The sequence below is a fragment of the Schistocerca nitens genome, chromosome 5 (assembly GCF_023898315.1).
Source record: "Schistocerca nitens isolate TAMUIC-IGC-003100 chromosome 5, iqSchNite1.1, whole genome shotgun sequence".
NCBI classification, from domain to species: domain Eukaryota; kingdom Metazoa; phylum Arthropoda; class Insecta; order Orthoptera; family Acrididae; genus Schistocerca; species Schistocerca nitens.
The window spans coordinates 414,282,816-414,296,841 of NC_064618.1; the positions used below are offsets into that span (position 1 = coordinate 414,282,816).

General features: G+C 41.9%; 1 protein-coding gene across 2 annotated transcripts in view; it reads right to left on the reverse strand.

Annotated features, from left to right (window-relative positions):
* LOC126259856 (proton-coupled amino acid transporter-like protein CG1139) overlaps positions 1-3,210 on the reverse strand; it is a 100,437-nt gene extending 97,227 nt beyond the window's left edge. For both annotated transcript variants that reach the window (XM_049956913.1, XM_049956912.1), the window contains exon 1: positions 3,122-3,210. In XM_049956913.1, the coding sequence (XP_049812870.1) occupies positions 3,122-3,184 (63 nt within the window). In that variant the 5' untranslated portion in view covers positions 3,185-3,210. The remainder of the gene's footprint in view (positions 1-3,121) is intronic.
* Between the last annotated feature and the right edge of the window lie 10,816 nt (positions 3,211-14,026).

The window sequence follows — 14,026 nt, forward strand, 5'->3', positions numbered from 1 at the left end:
ATTAAGTCGGGTGATGCTGAGGGAATTAGATTAGGAAATGGGACACTTAAAGTAGTAAACGAGTTTTGCTATTTGGGGAACAAAATAATTGATGATGGTCGAAGTAGAGAGGACATTAAATGTAAATTGACAATGGCAAGGTAAGCGTTTCTGAAGAAGAGAAATTTGTTAACATCGAGTATAGATTTAAGTGTCAGGAAGTCTTTTCTCAAAGTATTTCTAAGGAGCGTAATCGTATATGGAAGTGAAACATGGACGATAAATATTGTAGACACGAACAGAATAGAGGCTTTCGAAATGTGGTGCTACAGAAGATTGCTGAAGATTAAATGCATAGATCATGTAACTAATGAGGAGGTACTGAAGAGAATTAGGGAGAAGAGGAATTTGTGGCACAACTTGATTAGAAGAAGGGATCGGTTGGTAGGACATGTTCCGAGGCATCAAGGGATCACCAATTTAGAATTGGAGGGCAGCGTGGAGGGTAAAAATCGTAGAGGGAGACCAATAGATGAATATACTAAGCAGATTCAGAAGGATATAGGTTGCAGTAGGTACCTGTAGAAGCTTGCACTGGATAGGGTAGCGTGGAGAGCTGCATCAAACCAGTCTCTGGACTGAAAACCGCAACAACAGTAAACCCTACAATGAAATTCACCTTTGAGAAAAAAGTAGACAATTTTATTTCCTTGACATGACCGTACATGAACTGCAAACATCATTTTGGAATGTTCAGGAAACCCAGCGTCACAAGTTCAACCGTTCACAACCAATCCGATCACGCAGTTATAAACAGATACAAGTCTGAGAGACGTGCTACACAGGCTCAACAAAACACTGAACAGACTCAATTATACACAGGAACTAATCACAAAACACGCAATACACAATAGCCAGAGATAAATGGAACAACGCCCAAATAATAAACTGAACAACAAAGAGGACGAATTTCAAAAACATCAAACCACGGATAAATTACGAGCCATAATCAAGATCCAGGTAAATCAACATATGACAAACACAGAGAACACAGGGAACTAGGAACATCTTACAAAAATCTCAGCATGGCACATACTAAAATACAGCAACAAAAACATACACAACGTAAGAAATATTCCGAAGAAACTTGGACCACAAATATAGTTACACACAAAGAATACAGTACAGAAAAATCTAAACACTAAGGAAACATCCAGAGACAAAATATAAGCTGTAATATATCAGTTAAGCTGTAGTCCATGCCAGTTTTGGTAAGTCAAGCATGTAAAAATTTAAAACAATATATTCTGAGCCTCACTCCAACTTTTCAGTTCGTTTCATACAAGAAAACCACCACCCACACAACAAAAGATACACAGAAAAAGGAACAGTCTCTATTGAAACCTTACAATTGAGAAGAACTACCACAGACAAAAAACAATGATACCAGAAAAGAAAGTATTGATCGAAAATACAACACTATGCAACAAAACACCGTTTTCGACTCTCAGTCAAGTATACGCAGTCACATCGCCATATAAAACATACGTCAATCATCCTCGAATAATCAAAACCATATTCTTCTCTAAACGCTCCTCCCTTTCTCTCCCCCCGCCCTCCTCTCTCTCTCTCATTAAACACACACACACACATCATTTAAGTTATCTCTCAAGCGACACACACAGTATTGTTTTCATCAAACTTTAAAAATTAGCGCCATACCAAACAAAAACAGAAAGAAGAACAAGTGAGTGGTGACAATAACATAGTGCATCTCTATGAATATGGCGACATAAGTATTTACTCAGATACCATGTTTTGTAAAATACGAGTGAAAACAGCTGCGAGTGAAACATAAAGAAGGTATGGAAAAAAAGTGCACAAAATTCCAAAAGAAAACCCGCGAGAGATGCACAGCTGACGAAAATCAGCAAGTACACTGACGTACACTGTCAGTATTCGCGAAGACGAATTTTCATAAAAAAAGCCAATTTCACTACGATTACTTTGCAGATGACATACTATCAAAATGATAAAAAGAATAAAGTAAATCATTTTCACAAGCAATGTAGTTTTAGGTGAGCAATCGAAACAAATTAAACAAAATGCTTGGGTTATTGTTGTAGGTCTAAAATAGAAAAACAACCATGAACTTTGTGTGATATTTTACAGAAACAAATTGAGACCCACAGAAGATGATACACAGGTGTCGAAACACGTCTTCGTACGTAGAAAAAGAGATAAATGGTGTGTATTAATTGGTTATACAAAAGTAACCTTTAATTGTGAAAAGGGTAAATAACTTACCGAAATGTTTGATACAGCACTGAATGCAGTATCTCTTAAAGTCTTATTACTGCCTAACATTGTTAGTTCCCGACGTTCCCACTAGGTGACATGCGCGAATGAGTTATTACAAAAGTCATAATGGAATCTTATAACCGTGAAAGTGTGCCCAGTGTTGTTTATGGTTTGGTGAATCCAAATCCTCTAATACTTTCGGAGACAGTTCAGGACTAAATATCGCTAGCCAATACCTCAAAGACAAATTATTATTAACTAATACAGTTGTTTCATCGAAACTGGCTGTGTATCACATGGGAAACCAAGGCTGGGTCGGCAAGCAGTCTCTGACATAGCAAGTGAATAAGGTCTGCACTGTTACAAAATGTAGCCAAAGTGAACCTTTGTAAAACTGGAAGATGTACTTCATTCAGTGCTAAATCAAACATATCTGTAAGTTGTTTACCTTTTATCGATTAAAGGTTACTATTGTGTAACTAATTTATAAACAGTCTGCACATTGTGTTTTGCATAATTAATAAAGACTTTAGTTCACTGCCTATTAAAATTGTTATTAATAACGCAAATTATTATAGTTGTGGTTATTAAGCAATATTTTTGGAATGTGTTTTTTCTGATCAGAGGTAAGAAAGGGCCTGAAGGCCTTAATCTCTTTTGGCTAAATAAGCAATAAATAAATGAATGAATAAACTGTCTGCATCCTCTCTACTTTTTATTGATTTTGGAGAACCAAACACATCGTCAACGTAAGCAACATAAAGGTTCAGTAATCAAGTTTGTCGTTGAAATTTGCTCACTTTTAATTAGTCGCAGTTATGTCATCATCCCTTGTACTTACCGGCATCTCGCTGTCATTCTCGTGCGATGGCTGGTCTGAAGGGGGTGGCTTAACCTGGCTCATTTCCACAGAGTTAACACTTCTCTCGTCTTCTCTGCAACAGATATTCGACGTTTAATCCAAACAGGCGTTTAGACTGTTATCGAATATGGTCAGACTAAGCAGGGTAAAAATCAAGTTACAGGACTACTGAAACTCGATGTTTCAGATCAATGACAAGCTTGAGGAAATGAGTGAGAACTCTGACTCTCAGAAGAGAATCTTGTAATATCTCTACATACACTTTCTTCTTCGGCTAGTCTGCTCAATATCTTATTGTTTTTAACTTACTATTCAAACTTTAAAAGGTTTCTCAGTTTCATAGTTCATATGTGTTCAATATTTTCCATTTCCTATTAGGATTTAGCGCTCTTTAGTTCAACCAAAATCTTTACCATGAGTAGGAGAATGTTCTACGTCACTACATATTTTTATTTAGGAAAGCTTTCTTCGCCATACACCAATATTATGTCCCGAATAAAATGGTGAAATTGTTAATATTGACAACATAAACGTTTTCCGGGTGTACAACAGATAATGTTGCAAAATAGCTGTCACAAAATTCACATTTTACCCACAGTTGCAGGGACCTGGCTCTGGTTGTACTAATGGATAAACTGCTGATAGGGGACGTGCTTTCGGAACGAGCTGGGTTCACATGACCGTCTGCTTAAACAGATTTAGGTTTCTCCGTGCTTTACCTAAGTCGCCTAAGACCGACACAATCCTGATTCCTTCGGTTTCTTATTCCTGTAGAAAGATGTGAATGAACACCTCATCCGGCAGTGATTCATTATTTTGAAATTATCATTTTCCTATGAGCTACCTTTCATACTAATGCATACACATCGGCGGTTGGCCGTACTTATAAAGTTTATTTCGTCAACGGACTGCAGATCATGACCAAACTTGTGGTTGTGTCAGTTAATATAGATTAGCTTGGAACGTAGATAATCATAAAGTACGTATTTAAAACCTGACTGATATTTGCGATACAGACGTGAAGGTCAACACCCTGCAGGACGAACAATAAAACTTATTCGCTTCTGTCTGCGCGATTCCGTCTGAATGTTTTAGAGTTTTTCAGTATTTGGCACCTTCTGCAGTAAGTGTTTAGTTAACGTGAACCGTGTTATTCACATCGGATTTTTCTGTGCATCTTAGTATGGCCTTGTTTCTCTTGACTGCAAGTGGACTACATTTTGTGGCGGAAGATTTCACAGCTGTTTATTTTAAGGAAAGTTAATTAAACCCAGTCACAGTTTCATGGTAGAAATGACTGTCGTTAAGTAATTTATGACGCACAGGTGAGACTGTGATAATCAACTTTTCTTGACTACGTTTTCGATACATATGTCAAGTAAATCCTGAGCGTTTATTATCTCCTGAGCTTTTATGCAATAGTCTGAACATTAATTCTTCTTAAGTGATCTGTAGAGTAGGCATCTCGTATTCGTTACATTCAAGAGTCTCCTTCCGTTACTCATTCAACATTTTTTAGCTTTATGTTTCGAGCATCTTTAATGATACCCTATTTCATACTCCCTTTCTATTATTGAATGACGATATACACTGACGGGAAAAAAAATCATGACATCAGGTCGGAGTTGGCTACATAAACAAAAGTTCGTTGGTGTATTTGGACAAGATTATGTTATTCAAGTATCACGCCTGTCGCATAAGCCTGGCGCTAGTAGAGAACGGGGTCGGGTAATAGGGCTATAAGAAATTGGATGTTCTTCTGTTGTACTGTAGGAATACTTGGCGGAAATGTAGCCGCTGTGTTTGGTTGCTGGGAGCGGTGGTCCCGGGAATGTACGGTCGCAAATAGACCTGGTTCTGGACGGCCACGTGACATTACAGGAAGGCATACGGCTCTGGTGCATCGTACTGCATCTGAAACAGCAATTTGGGCAACAGTTGGCACTACAGCGACGCAGCGAACCGGTACAAAGCCGATCACTTCGAGGACAGCTCCGAGCCAGAAGGCATGTAGCATATATTCTATTGACCCTTGCCTATCGCCATTTGCCACTTCAGTGGTGTCTAGCGAGAGTGGCCGGGTTGGAGGTCTATCGTGTTTTATTGGAAAAGCTGGGTCTGCTTTGGTGCCAATGATGACATTGTGTTGGTAAGAATGAGCCTAGTTAAGAGCCTGGAACCAATTTGTCTGCATACTGGACAAACTGGAGCTGTACCTGGAGTTAAGGTCTGGAGCGCGGTTTCGTATGACAGCAGTAGCACTCGCGTGGTAATTCCACGCGCCCTGACTGCAAATTTCAACTCAATCTGGTGATTCGACCTGCTGTGCTGCCATTCATGAACAGCATTTCAGGGGGTGTTTTCCAACATGATAACGCTCGTCCACATACCAATGTTCTCTGCAGAGTGTCTACATGTTGCCACGGCCTGCGCGATCACCAGATCTGTCTGCTCTCGAGCACATATGGGACATCATCGGACGACAATTCCAGTGTTATCCACACCCAGCATTAACCGTCCGTGTATTGACCGACAAAGTGCACCAGGCATGGAACTCCACCACACAAAGAAAACAATGAAAGCACTTTTGTGTGCTTGCTTTCAACATTCTGACGGCTACACCGGTCATTACTGTACCAGAATATAACATTTACAATGGCTTATCTCGAGCTTACATTAACCTGTGATGTTGCGGTGTTAGTGATTTAAATATGTTGCCTAGACACATGTATTCCCGAAATTTTATTGCTCCATATTAATTATTTTTTGGTGTTCGGTTCTTTTCAGTCACTCTATGTTATTTTTAGTCCAGCAGGTCCTTATGATTTCGAAAAATTTTTATATTTCGTAATTTGCCAGTATTTACTTTGACGAGTGCTCTGCATTCTTCCACATCCTTTTACATGTGTGTAGTGTTTCTCGCTATTACATATCGATCAGAACTTAACGTGGTTTAGTAACATATGGTTTCTTGTGATTTTTTGAAAGCTGTGATTGCTTTTAAGTATTGGAATCCATTCAGCTTTCACCGTGAATCTCCAACGGTGAACTGTGATCTCGGACTATGTGTACATTCCAATGTGTTCGCTGTGTTACAAATGTCACTCCGTAAGAAAACACACTATGTGAGATCCTTCAGACTTGTTTAATGAACAAGTAAATGAATTACAAAGTATTTCATGAACCGACAACGAGCATATGTCAGCAACGTTACAGCGGACAATGCGTCGCTGATTTTATCTTGCACTATCGAAAATGCAAGAAAGTGTCGCACTGCCTCAGCGAATGGTGCAAAATATTCACGGATATAATTCACAAGTTTGTATAAACCTTCATGAACAGAAGTTTTACGATGGTTTAGAGGTGCTTGAATGTGGCATCGATCACATTCTTTCAGAAGCACCCACTGTTTAGATAACAGTAGATAACCATTTCTTATCTTCTACATCCTTCTCCAGATGGTGGTACGCCTTATCTTCGGTCTCGTATCTCCTTATACAAGGCGTGTAATTTGAAGATAACGCGCTCAGTCATTACCTTTCGAGCTTTGTTCATCAATAAATGTTTTCCACTGTAATAGTACTCCGGTCTGTTGTTAGTCACCAGTCCACTTTGTTTACGTCAGTTCACAGGCACGTATGTGGCGTGCCTGGACGAGTCTTATCGCCAGATAAAGTAAGTAGAAAATGATTGAACAGTGACTTAGGAAAACGAGAGTCATGTCTGTAAACTGTTTTAATTATCAAAATTCAAATAACTTCCGGGAATTCAGCCAGGTAACACTTTCAGCGACCGCCGATATTTTCGGCAGGAAATCACCCCGCCATTTTCAAGGCAAACTGCAACGGACAGGCGACATACATGCAAATTTAAAACCTCGGTTCTCGCACTGATGCAGGAAAGATAACACACACACTGAACACTAGTGCCACCAAAGATGACCAAAGTCAGAGCTATCGATAGAGATTACGAACTCGCAGGTGAGGTAGCATTGACTCTGTCCCTCTGTTTTTTGACAAGGGAGAGAGCCGGATTCCAAACAGAGTTTAAACAAAAACCTCCATCCCTGTTAACGAGGTTGCTTGTTAATTTAATCTCAACTGCCTCCTTAATAACACTGTCCGAATAGCTGGACGAGCATGCCAATATCTCGGAGTTATTATATACACTCCTGGAAATGGAAAAAAGAACACATTGACACCGGTGTGTCAGACCCGCCATACTTGCTCCGGACACTGCGAGAGGGCTGTACAAGCAATGATCACACGCACGGCACAGCGGACACACCAGGACCCGCGGTGTTGGCCGTCGAATGGCGCTAGCTGCGCAGCATTTGTGCACCGCCGCCGTCAGTGGCAGCCAGTTTGCCGTGGCATACGGAGCTCCATCGCAGTCTTTAACACTGGTAGCATGCCGCGACAGCGTGGACGTGAACCGTATGTGCAGTTGACGGACTTTGAGCGAGGGCGTATAGTGGGCATGCGGGAGGCCGGGTGGACGTACCGCCGAATTGCTCAACACGTGGGGCGTGAGGTCTCCACAGTACATCGAAGTTGTCGCCATTGGTCGGCGGAAGGTGCACGTGCCCGTCGACCTGGGACCGGACCGCAGCGACGCACGGATGCACGCCAAGACCGTAGGATCCTACGCAGTGCCGTAGGGGACCGCACCGCCACTTCCCAGCAAATTAGGGACACTGTTGCTCCTGGGATATCGGCGAGGCTGGGCTACGGTCCCGCACACCGTTAGGCCGTCTTCCGCTCACGCCCCAACATCGTGCAGCCCGCCTCCAGTGGTGTCGCGACAGGCGTGAATGGAGGGACGAATGGAGACGTGTCGTCTTCAGCGATGAGAGTCGCTTCTGCCTTGGTGCCAATGATGGTCGTATGCGTGTTTGGCGCCGTGCAGGTGAGCGCCACAATCAGGACTGCATACGACCGAGGCACACAGGGCCAACACCCGGCATCATGGTGTGGGGAGCGATCTCCTACACTGGCCGTACACCACTGGTGATCGTCGAGGGGACACTGAATAGTGCACGGTACATCCAAACCGTCATCGAACCCATCGTTCTACCATTCCTAGACCGGCAAGGGAACTTGCTGTTCCAACAGGACAATGCACGTCCGCATGTATCCCGTGCCACCCAACGTGCTCTAGAAGGTGTAAGTCAACTACCCTGGCCAGCAAGATCTCCGGATCTGTCCCCCATTGAGCATGTTTGGGACTGGATGAAGCGTCGTCTCACGCGGTCTGCACGTCCAGCACGAACGCTGGTCCAACTGAGGCGCCAGGTGGAAATGGCATGGCAAGCCGTTCCACAGGACTACATCCAGCATCTCTACGATCGTCTCCATGGGAGAATAGCAGCCTGCATTGCTGCGAAAGGTGGATATACACTGTACTAGTGCCGACATTGTGCATGCTCTGTTGCCTGTGTCTATGTGCCTGTGGTTCTGTCAGTGTGATCATGTGATGTATCTGACCCCAGGAATGTGTCAATAAAGTTTCCCCTTCCTGGGACAATGAATTCACGGTGTTCTTATTTCAATTTCCAGGAGTGTATGTTCGACAATAGCAGATCTACTTGGCTGCTGTAATCGTGTGTGCCGTTTATGCTCAGTACATCGGTCCTCCACGGTCCTGATATTTTGACCAATATATGCCATGCCGTAGCTACAAGGAATGCGATATGCACCCTCCTTACACAGATCGAGATCATCCTTAACAGAATTCAAAAGCGCTCTAATTTTAGATGGAGGTCGGAAAACACATTTCACATCGTATTTCCGTAAAATACGACCGATCTTGTTGGAAGTTCACGGAGAGAGACCCACACTCACACCAGCCATGCTTGCCCATACCAAACGCATGCATACTCCCAGTACATGTATCAGTAAAAATAAACTGATCTGATGTTGCAATAGGTTTCTTAAAAGTACTATAGAATTTCTAAATTGGTTCTCTGCTCTACATTTGGAAAGAGTAAGAGTACTGTACGATATGCTAGAGACAAGAGCAAATGTTACTGCAGGACAGAGTTCACTGCGATGTATTAAGAAGCACTAATCATGACACACTTAAACTACGATCTGGCCTGTAGCAGTAGTTGCCATGCCTAGATGTCAGAGATCGCCAAAACACACACACATCCCAAGTGCTCATGTCACGAGATCCACATGGAGCATGCCAACCCCATCATACACCACTTGCGCCAGTGCTCAGAGGTCAGTGAAAACTTCCACCATGATCACAGCTGCAGTTGTATACATGTGTGGGTGCCAGAGTATCCCTGGCCGCAGTGGGTGTTTGGGGGTGACTGCAGTGGTAGGAACTGAATGTTACCAATACGTCCAGTGCAAACACCCATCATTTTAAATTGTCTCTCACGCAACTCACATGTCCGCTTCTGTCACATCCATCCAGAACACCGGTAAGCTTGCAAGCCTCTCTGCTGTGGGAAAGATCAGACAGGCCGCATTCTTTGTGCCCATGACATATGTTACTTCTGGTTGCCAACTCCTCGCAACAATCGCTGCAACCAGCCACAGTGCACATCAAAACAAGCAGCTGCAGCTTAGATGTTGTCTAACAAATTCCATCTAAACATAGACCTACCATTTAAACAACCCACTTTACCCAGTCCGAGACAGCTCTGTTGTTGACATACAACTCGAATTTCTCATGTGAAATGTACATTTCTCCAATTTATACAAGCTACTCTCGAAGGCAGAAGAAATCGAGACATACACAGTTTTCACATCTCTGGAGTATCATTGCTTGTTGTGAAAATCCTTCAACGTTATAGAACAGTCAACATTTCTTCTAACCATTTTCTCATCAGGTTGTAAAAAACCTTTTCTTATCTGTTACGTCATGCATCACAGGACAAGTGTATTCAACTCACTTTTGTCTCACGTCACAGGATGCCTCCTCACTTTTGAACCCTCTCTTAACGTAACCAAATGAATCGCCACATCCAAAGTTTCTTAAAGTAATACCACAGAGAAGTTGTAACTATCAGGTTTATACTGTGTATCAATTTATAAATTCGGTAATCCAGCTGATTTTATTAAGATGCTTCAAAAAAGATATCGCCGCAACGAAAAAAACGCCAGTTATTGGTCCACGTCAAGAATGATACCTGTCGTACCCTAGCCATCGCTTCCACCCACCAGACTACACGACGTTGATATCAAACTTATAGACTAGTTAATTAGATCGATCATGAGAGTCACTTTGCATGGCGAGTAATTTTCCTCTAGCAGTAGGATTACACTCACTGTGTAGTTCAAATGGGAATCGCTGCAGGGACGACGATCTTCTTTTCGAGGAACACTATTGAGAACTGACATTTGAAGCTGACCGCATATGGTTTTCACCACCAGCAACATATATTTTACGTAAGGACAGCGCTATTAAAAACACTATCACAATGACTATGTTACTGTCAGCTGCATAAAAAGTCAGTCTTTGTTCTACAGGCACATGCAAGAGTCGCTGATAGTGTTATGTTACCTGTAGAAATACTCTCTGTAATTTTGAATCAAATCTCTGTATTCAACCACATCGGGTCTTACAGAGATGTCTTTTAACGATTACAGCCATTAGTGACTCACATTCATGTCACACTCATATCTCAAAATGAGTCACCTTTCTGGAACCTATCTGCTACAATAAAACTCCAACATGCTTTCAAACAGCTCCTATGCATCTTATAACTTCTCCTCAGTCTTTTCAGTTCTGTCTAGGCAATTGTTTAAATGTAAGACATGCTAAGACCTGTGGAGAAACAGGGTGAGCTGAGTTAATATGACTGGACCATCTTTTTGACCATTTTGTGGTTGAGGTGATACCTTTTACCCAAATGTCAATCTTCCATCTATTCAGGGAGAGTAAACCATCGTAATAAAATCAGATGTTCAAATGGTTCAAATGGCTCTGAGCACTATGGGACTCAACTGCTGAGGTCATTAGTCCCCTAGAACTTAGAACTAGTTAAACCTAACTAACCTAAGGACATCACAAACATCCATGCCCGAGGCAGGATTCGAACCTGCGACCGTAGCGGTCTTGCAGTTCCAGACTGCAGCGCCTTTAACCGCACGGCCACTTCGGCCGGCAAAATCAGATGTATTACTCAATTTATAAAATGATGTGAAGTATAAACCTGTTATTTGCAACTTCTCTGTGCTGTTATCTTAAGATACTCTGTATGTGGCGAGGCATTTAGTTACAAGAGAGATCTCGAAAATGAGAAGGCATTCTGTGACAGTGGGAAATCTTAAAACTGCTTCATGAGTCTAAGGTGAGTTGAATATTCTAATCCTGTGGTACATGATGTAACAGATAAGAAAAGATTTCTTCCTACCTGATAAGAATACACTTATAGAAAATGTAGCCTATGCAATACCATTACAGGATTTTCCCCACAAGCAATGATACTTCAATGATGTGGAAAAACATGTATGTCTCGATGTCTTCTGTCTTCGAAAATAGCTTGTATAAAAGGGAAAAATCTTTTCTTCACATGAGAAATTCGAGGTGTGTGGTTATTGGGGAAAGAGCGTTTTTAAACTGGTGGGAATATGTTGGGGTGGAATTGATTAGATACACTGTATACATCCAAGCTTCAGCTGCTTGTTTTGCAGTGTACTTTGGCTGGTTGCAGCGGCTGTGAGGAGGAGTCGGTAACAAGAAGTAATGCATTAGCTAAGTCTGTGATGGGTACAAAGAATGCGCCGACCTGACCGATCTTGCCGATGGCAGTGAGACCTGGTGAGGTGACCAGTGTGCTGGGAGAGTGCAAACTGGATGTGTGTTGTGTGAGAGAAAATTCAAAATAATGGGGGCTGGGTGTATTGATAACATCTAAATTCTTACCACTCCACTCATCTGTGGACGCCATCAGTGGCTGGATGTGGTGCACTCTGGCATCCACATGCATCCATGACTGCAGCTGAATTTGCAACGGTAATTTGCACTGATCTCCAAACATTGGCATTGGTCATGTATTAGAGGGTTGGCATATTGTGTGTGCTCCTCGGGACATGAGTGCACAAAATTTATGTATGTTTCAACGATCTCTAACATCTAGCCATGGCATCTACTGTCAAGGGCTGGATTGTGGCTTAAGTGTATTGTGTTTAGAGCTTCTCAGTACATTGCAGTGGACTCTGTCTTGCAGTAGTATTTGCTGTTGTCTCTATCACACAGTAAATGCTTACTCCTTCTGGATGTAGTGAAGGGAAGCAATTTAGGAATTCTATAGTACTTTTAGAAACCAAATCTCAATGTAAAATTCCCGATTGATCAATTTATTGTTTCTGACAGTTGAATTGCGGGCATACATTCTTTTGGTACAGGCAGACATGGCTTGCATGGGTATGGCTGGTGTAGATGGGGCTACCCTGTAGTCAGCAAACTGGTGTGTCTCGCGATCGCTAGTTTGTGTGATCGATAGGATATTTTTTTCACCAGATTTGTTTAGATGAAAATAGTGCTGGAGGCAGATATTTGTGCTCTTAAACGTTGGTGCATGCAACTCGGATATATTTAGTTCTACTATCTACTTGTAGTGGAAATGAGATTGCTTGTTTTTCGTGATGCATGTGTGATACTCAAACGCTGAAAATATGTTCTATTGCAGAGAACGACCACTTTAATGTGGAGGCGAGTGTTACAAGCGATCTATTTGACTTCTGTAAATTGTTAAACAATTAATTTGATATGATGGTGACCAATGGCTTATTTCTCTATTTTTGATATTGAAATTGCGCCAGCTCGCCGTTTGTCTCCAGCATTAATCCATGGGAACACTCTATTCTGAGGAGAGATGAAAACCTCTGTCTGCATGATTCAGGACGTTGGTTCACATAAACAGGGGTTCGGCTCTTGAGAAAGAGACAGGAAGCGAAGCGAGATTGGAATTTCCTGATCAACAGAATGCTGCCACTTGGTGCTTTGTTTGGAGGCCACAAGTTCAAAGGAGTCTGAGATGCAGTTTGTGGTCAGTGGTTTTTAGCAATGTTATACACAGATACAAGTCTGAGAAACGTGCTACACAGGCTCAACAAAACACTGAACAGACTGTAATGAGAACCTTCTTGTCAGTGCTCTGATAAAGACATTTGTGGGAGACCCCAAACGGTGGCCTCTATACTGCACCGCATTCAGTTCATTATCTGTAGACCGCTTTTTCAGGGTTTAACTTCCAGGGCAATATGACTGCTGCATGTTTCTCGATCTGTACAAAATAGTTTGCCACTGACATTCCATTAATTTTCTCATCTGCAGAAAGTGGGGGCTGGTTTCGAAGTATGTCATGAACTTTTAGATACGTAATTGTTCTGATTTTCCCTTCTGTGCTTAGACACCAGTGTGGTTCGAAAATTAAGCAAAATAAAAAATAAGAGCCTTAACATCCTTGACTGCAGCAAATATAAAGTAAACCCACTCAACATTTCCATGGATGCTGAAAATAAAAAAAAATGGCCACAAGTGTTTACATATTCCATACTGCAATCGATTTCCTGACAAATTCTTTAAATAAACTATATCCCATACACCACCTTGTATCCTGTAAAATCCTTATAAACAGTATTCGATACACTGCAGTCAATTTCCCAACAAATCCTTTAACTAAATAAATAAACTATATTCTACACACCACCTTGTACCCTATAAATTGTTTAAATATACAAAATTCTATACACTGTCAGAACTGTTTAAATAAGATTCCATGCATTGCAATCGATTTCCCGCCAAATGGCCAATCAACTTTCAGTTTCCCACCAATTTCCATGTGGGTGAGTGGAGGGGGAGGATTGGGAGGTTTCCCAGAAGGGGACAGGTTAATTAATTGATCGATTTAACTAATTAGTC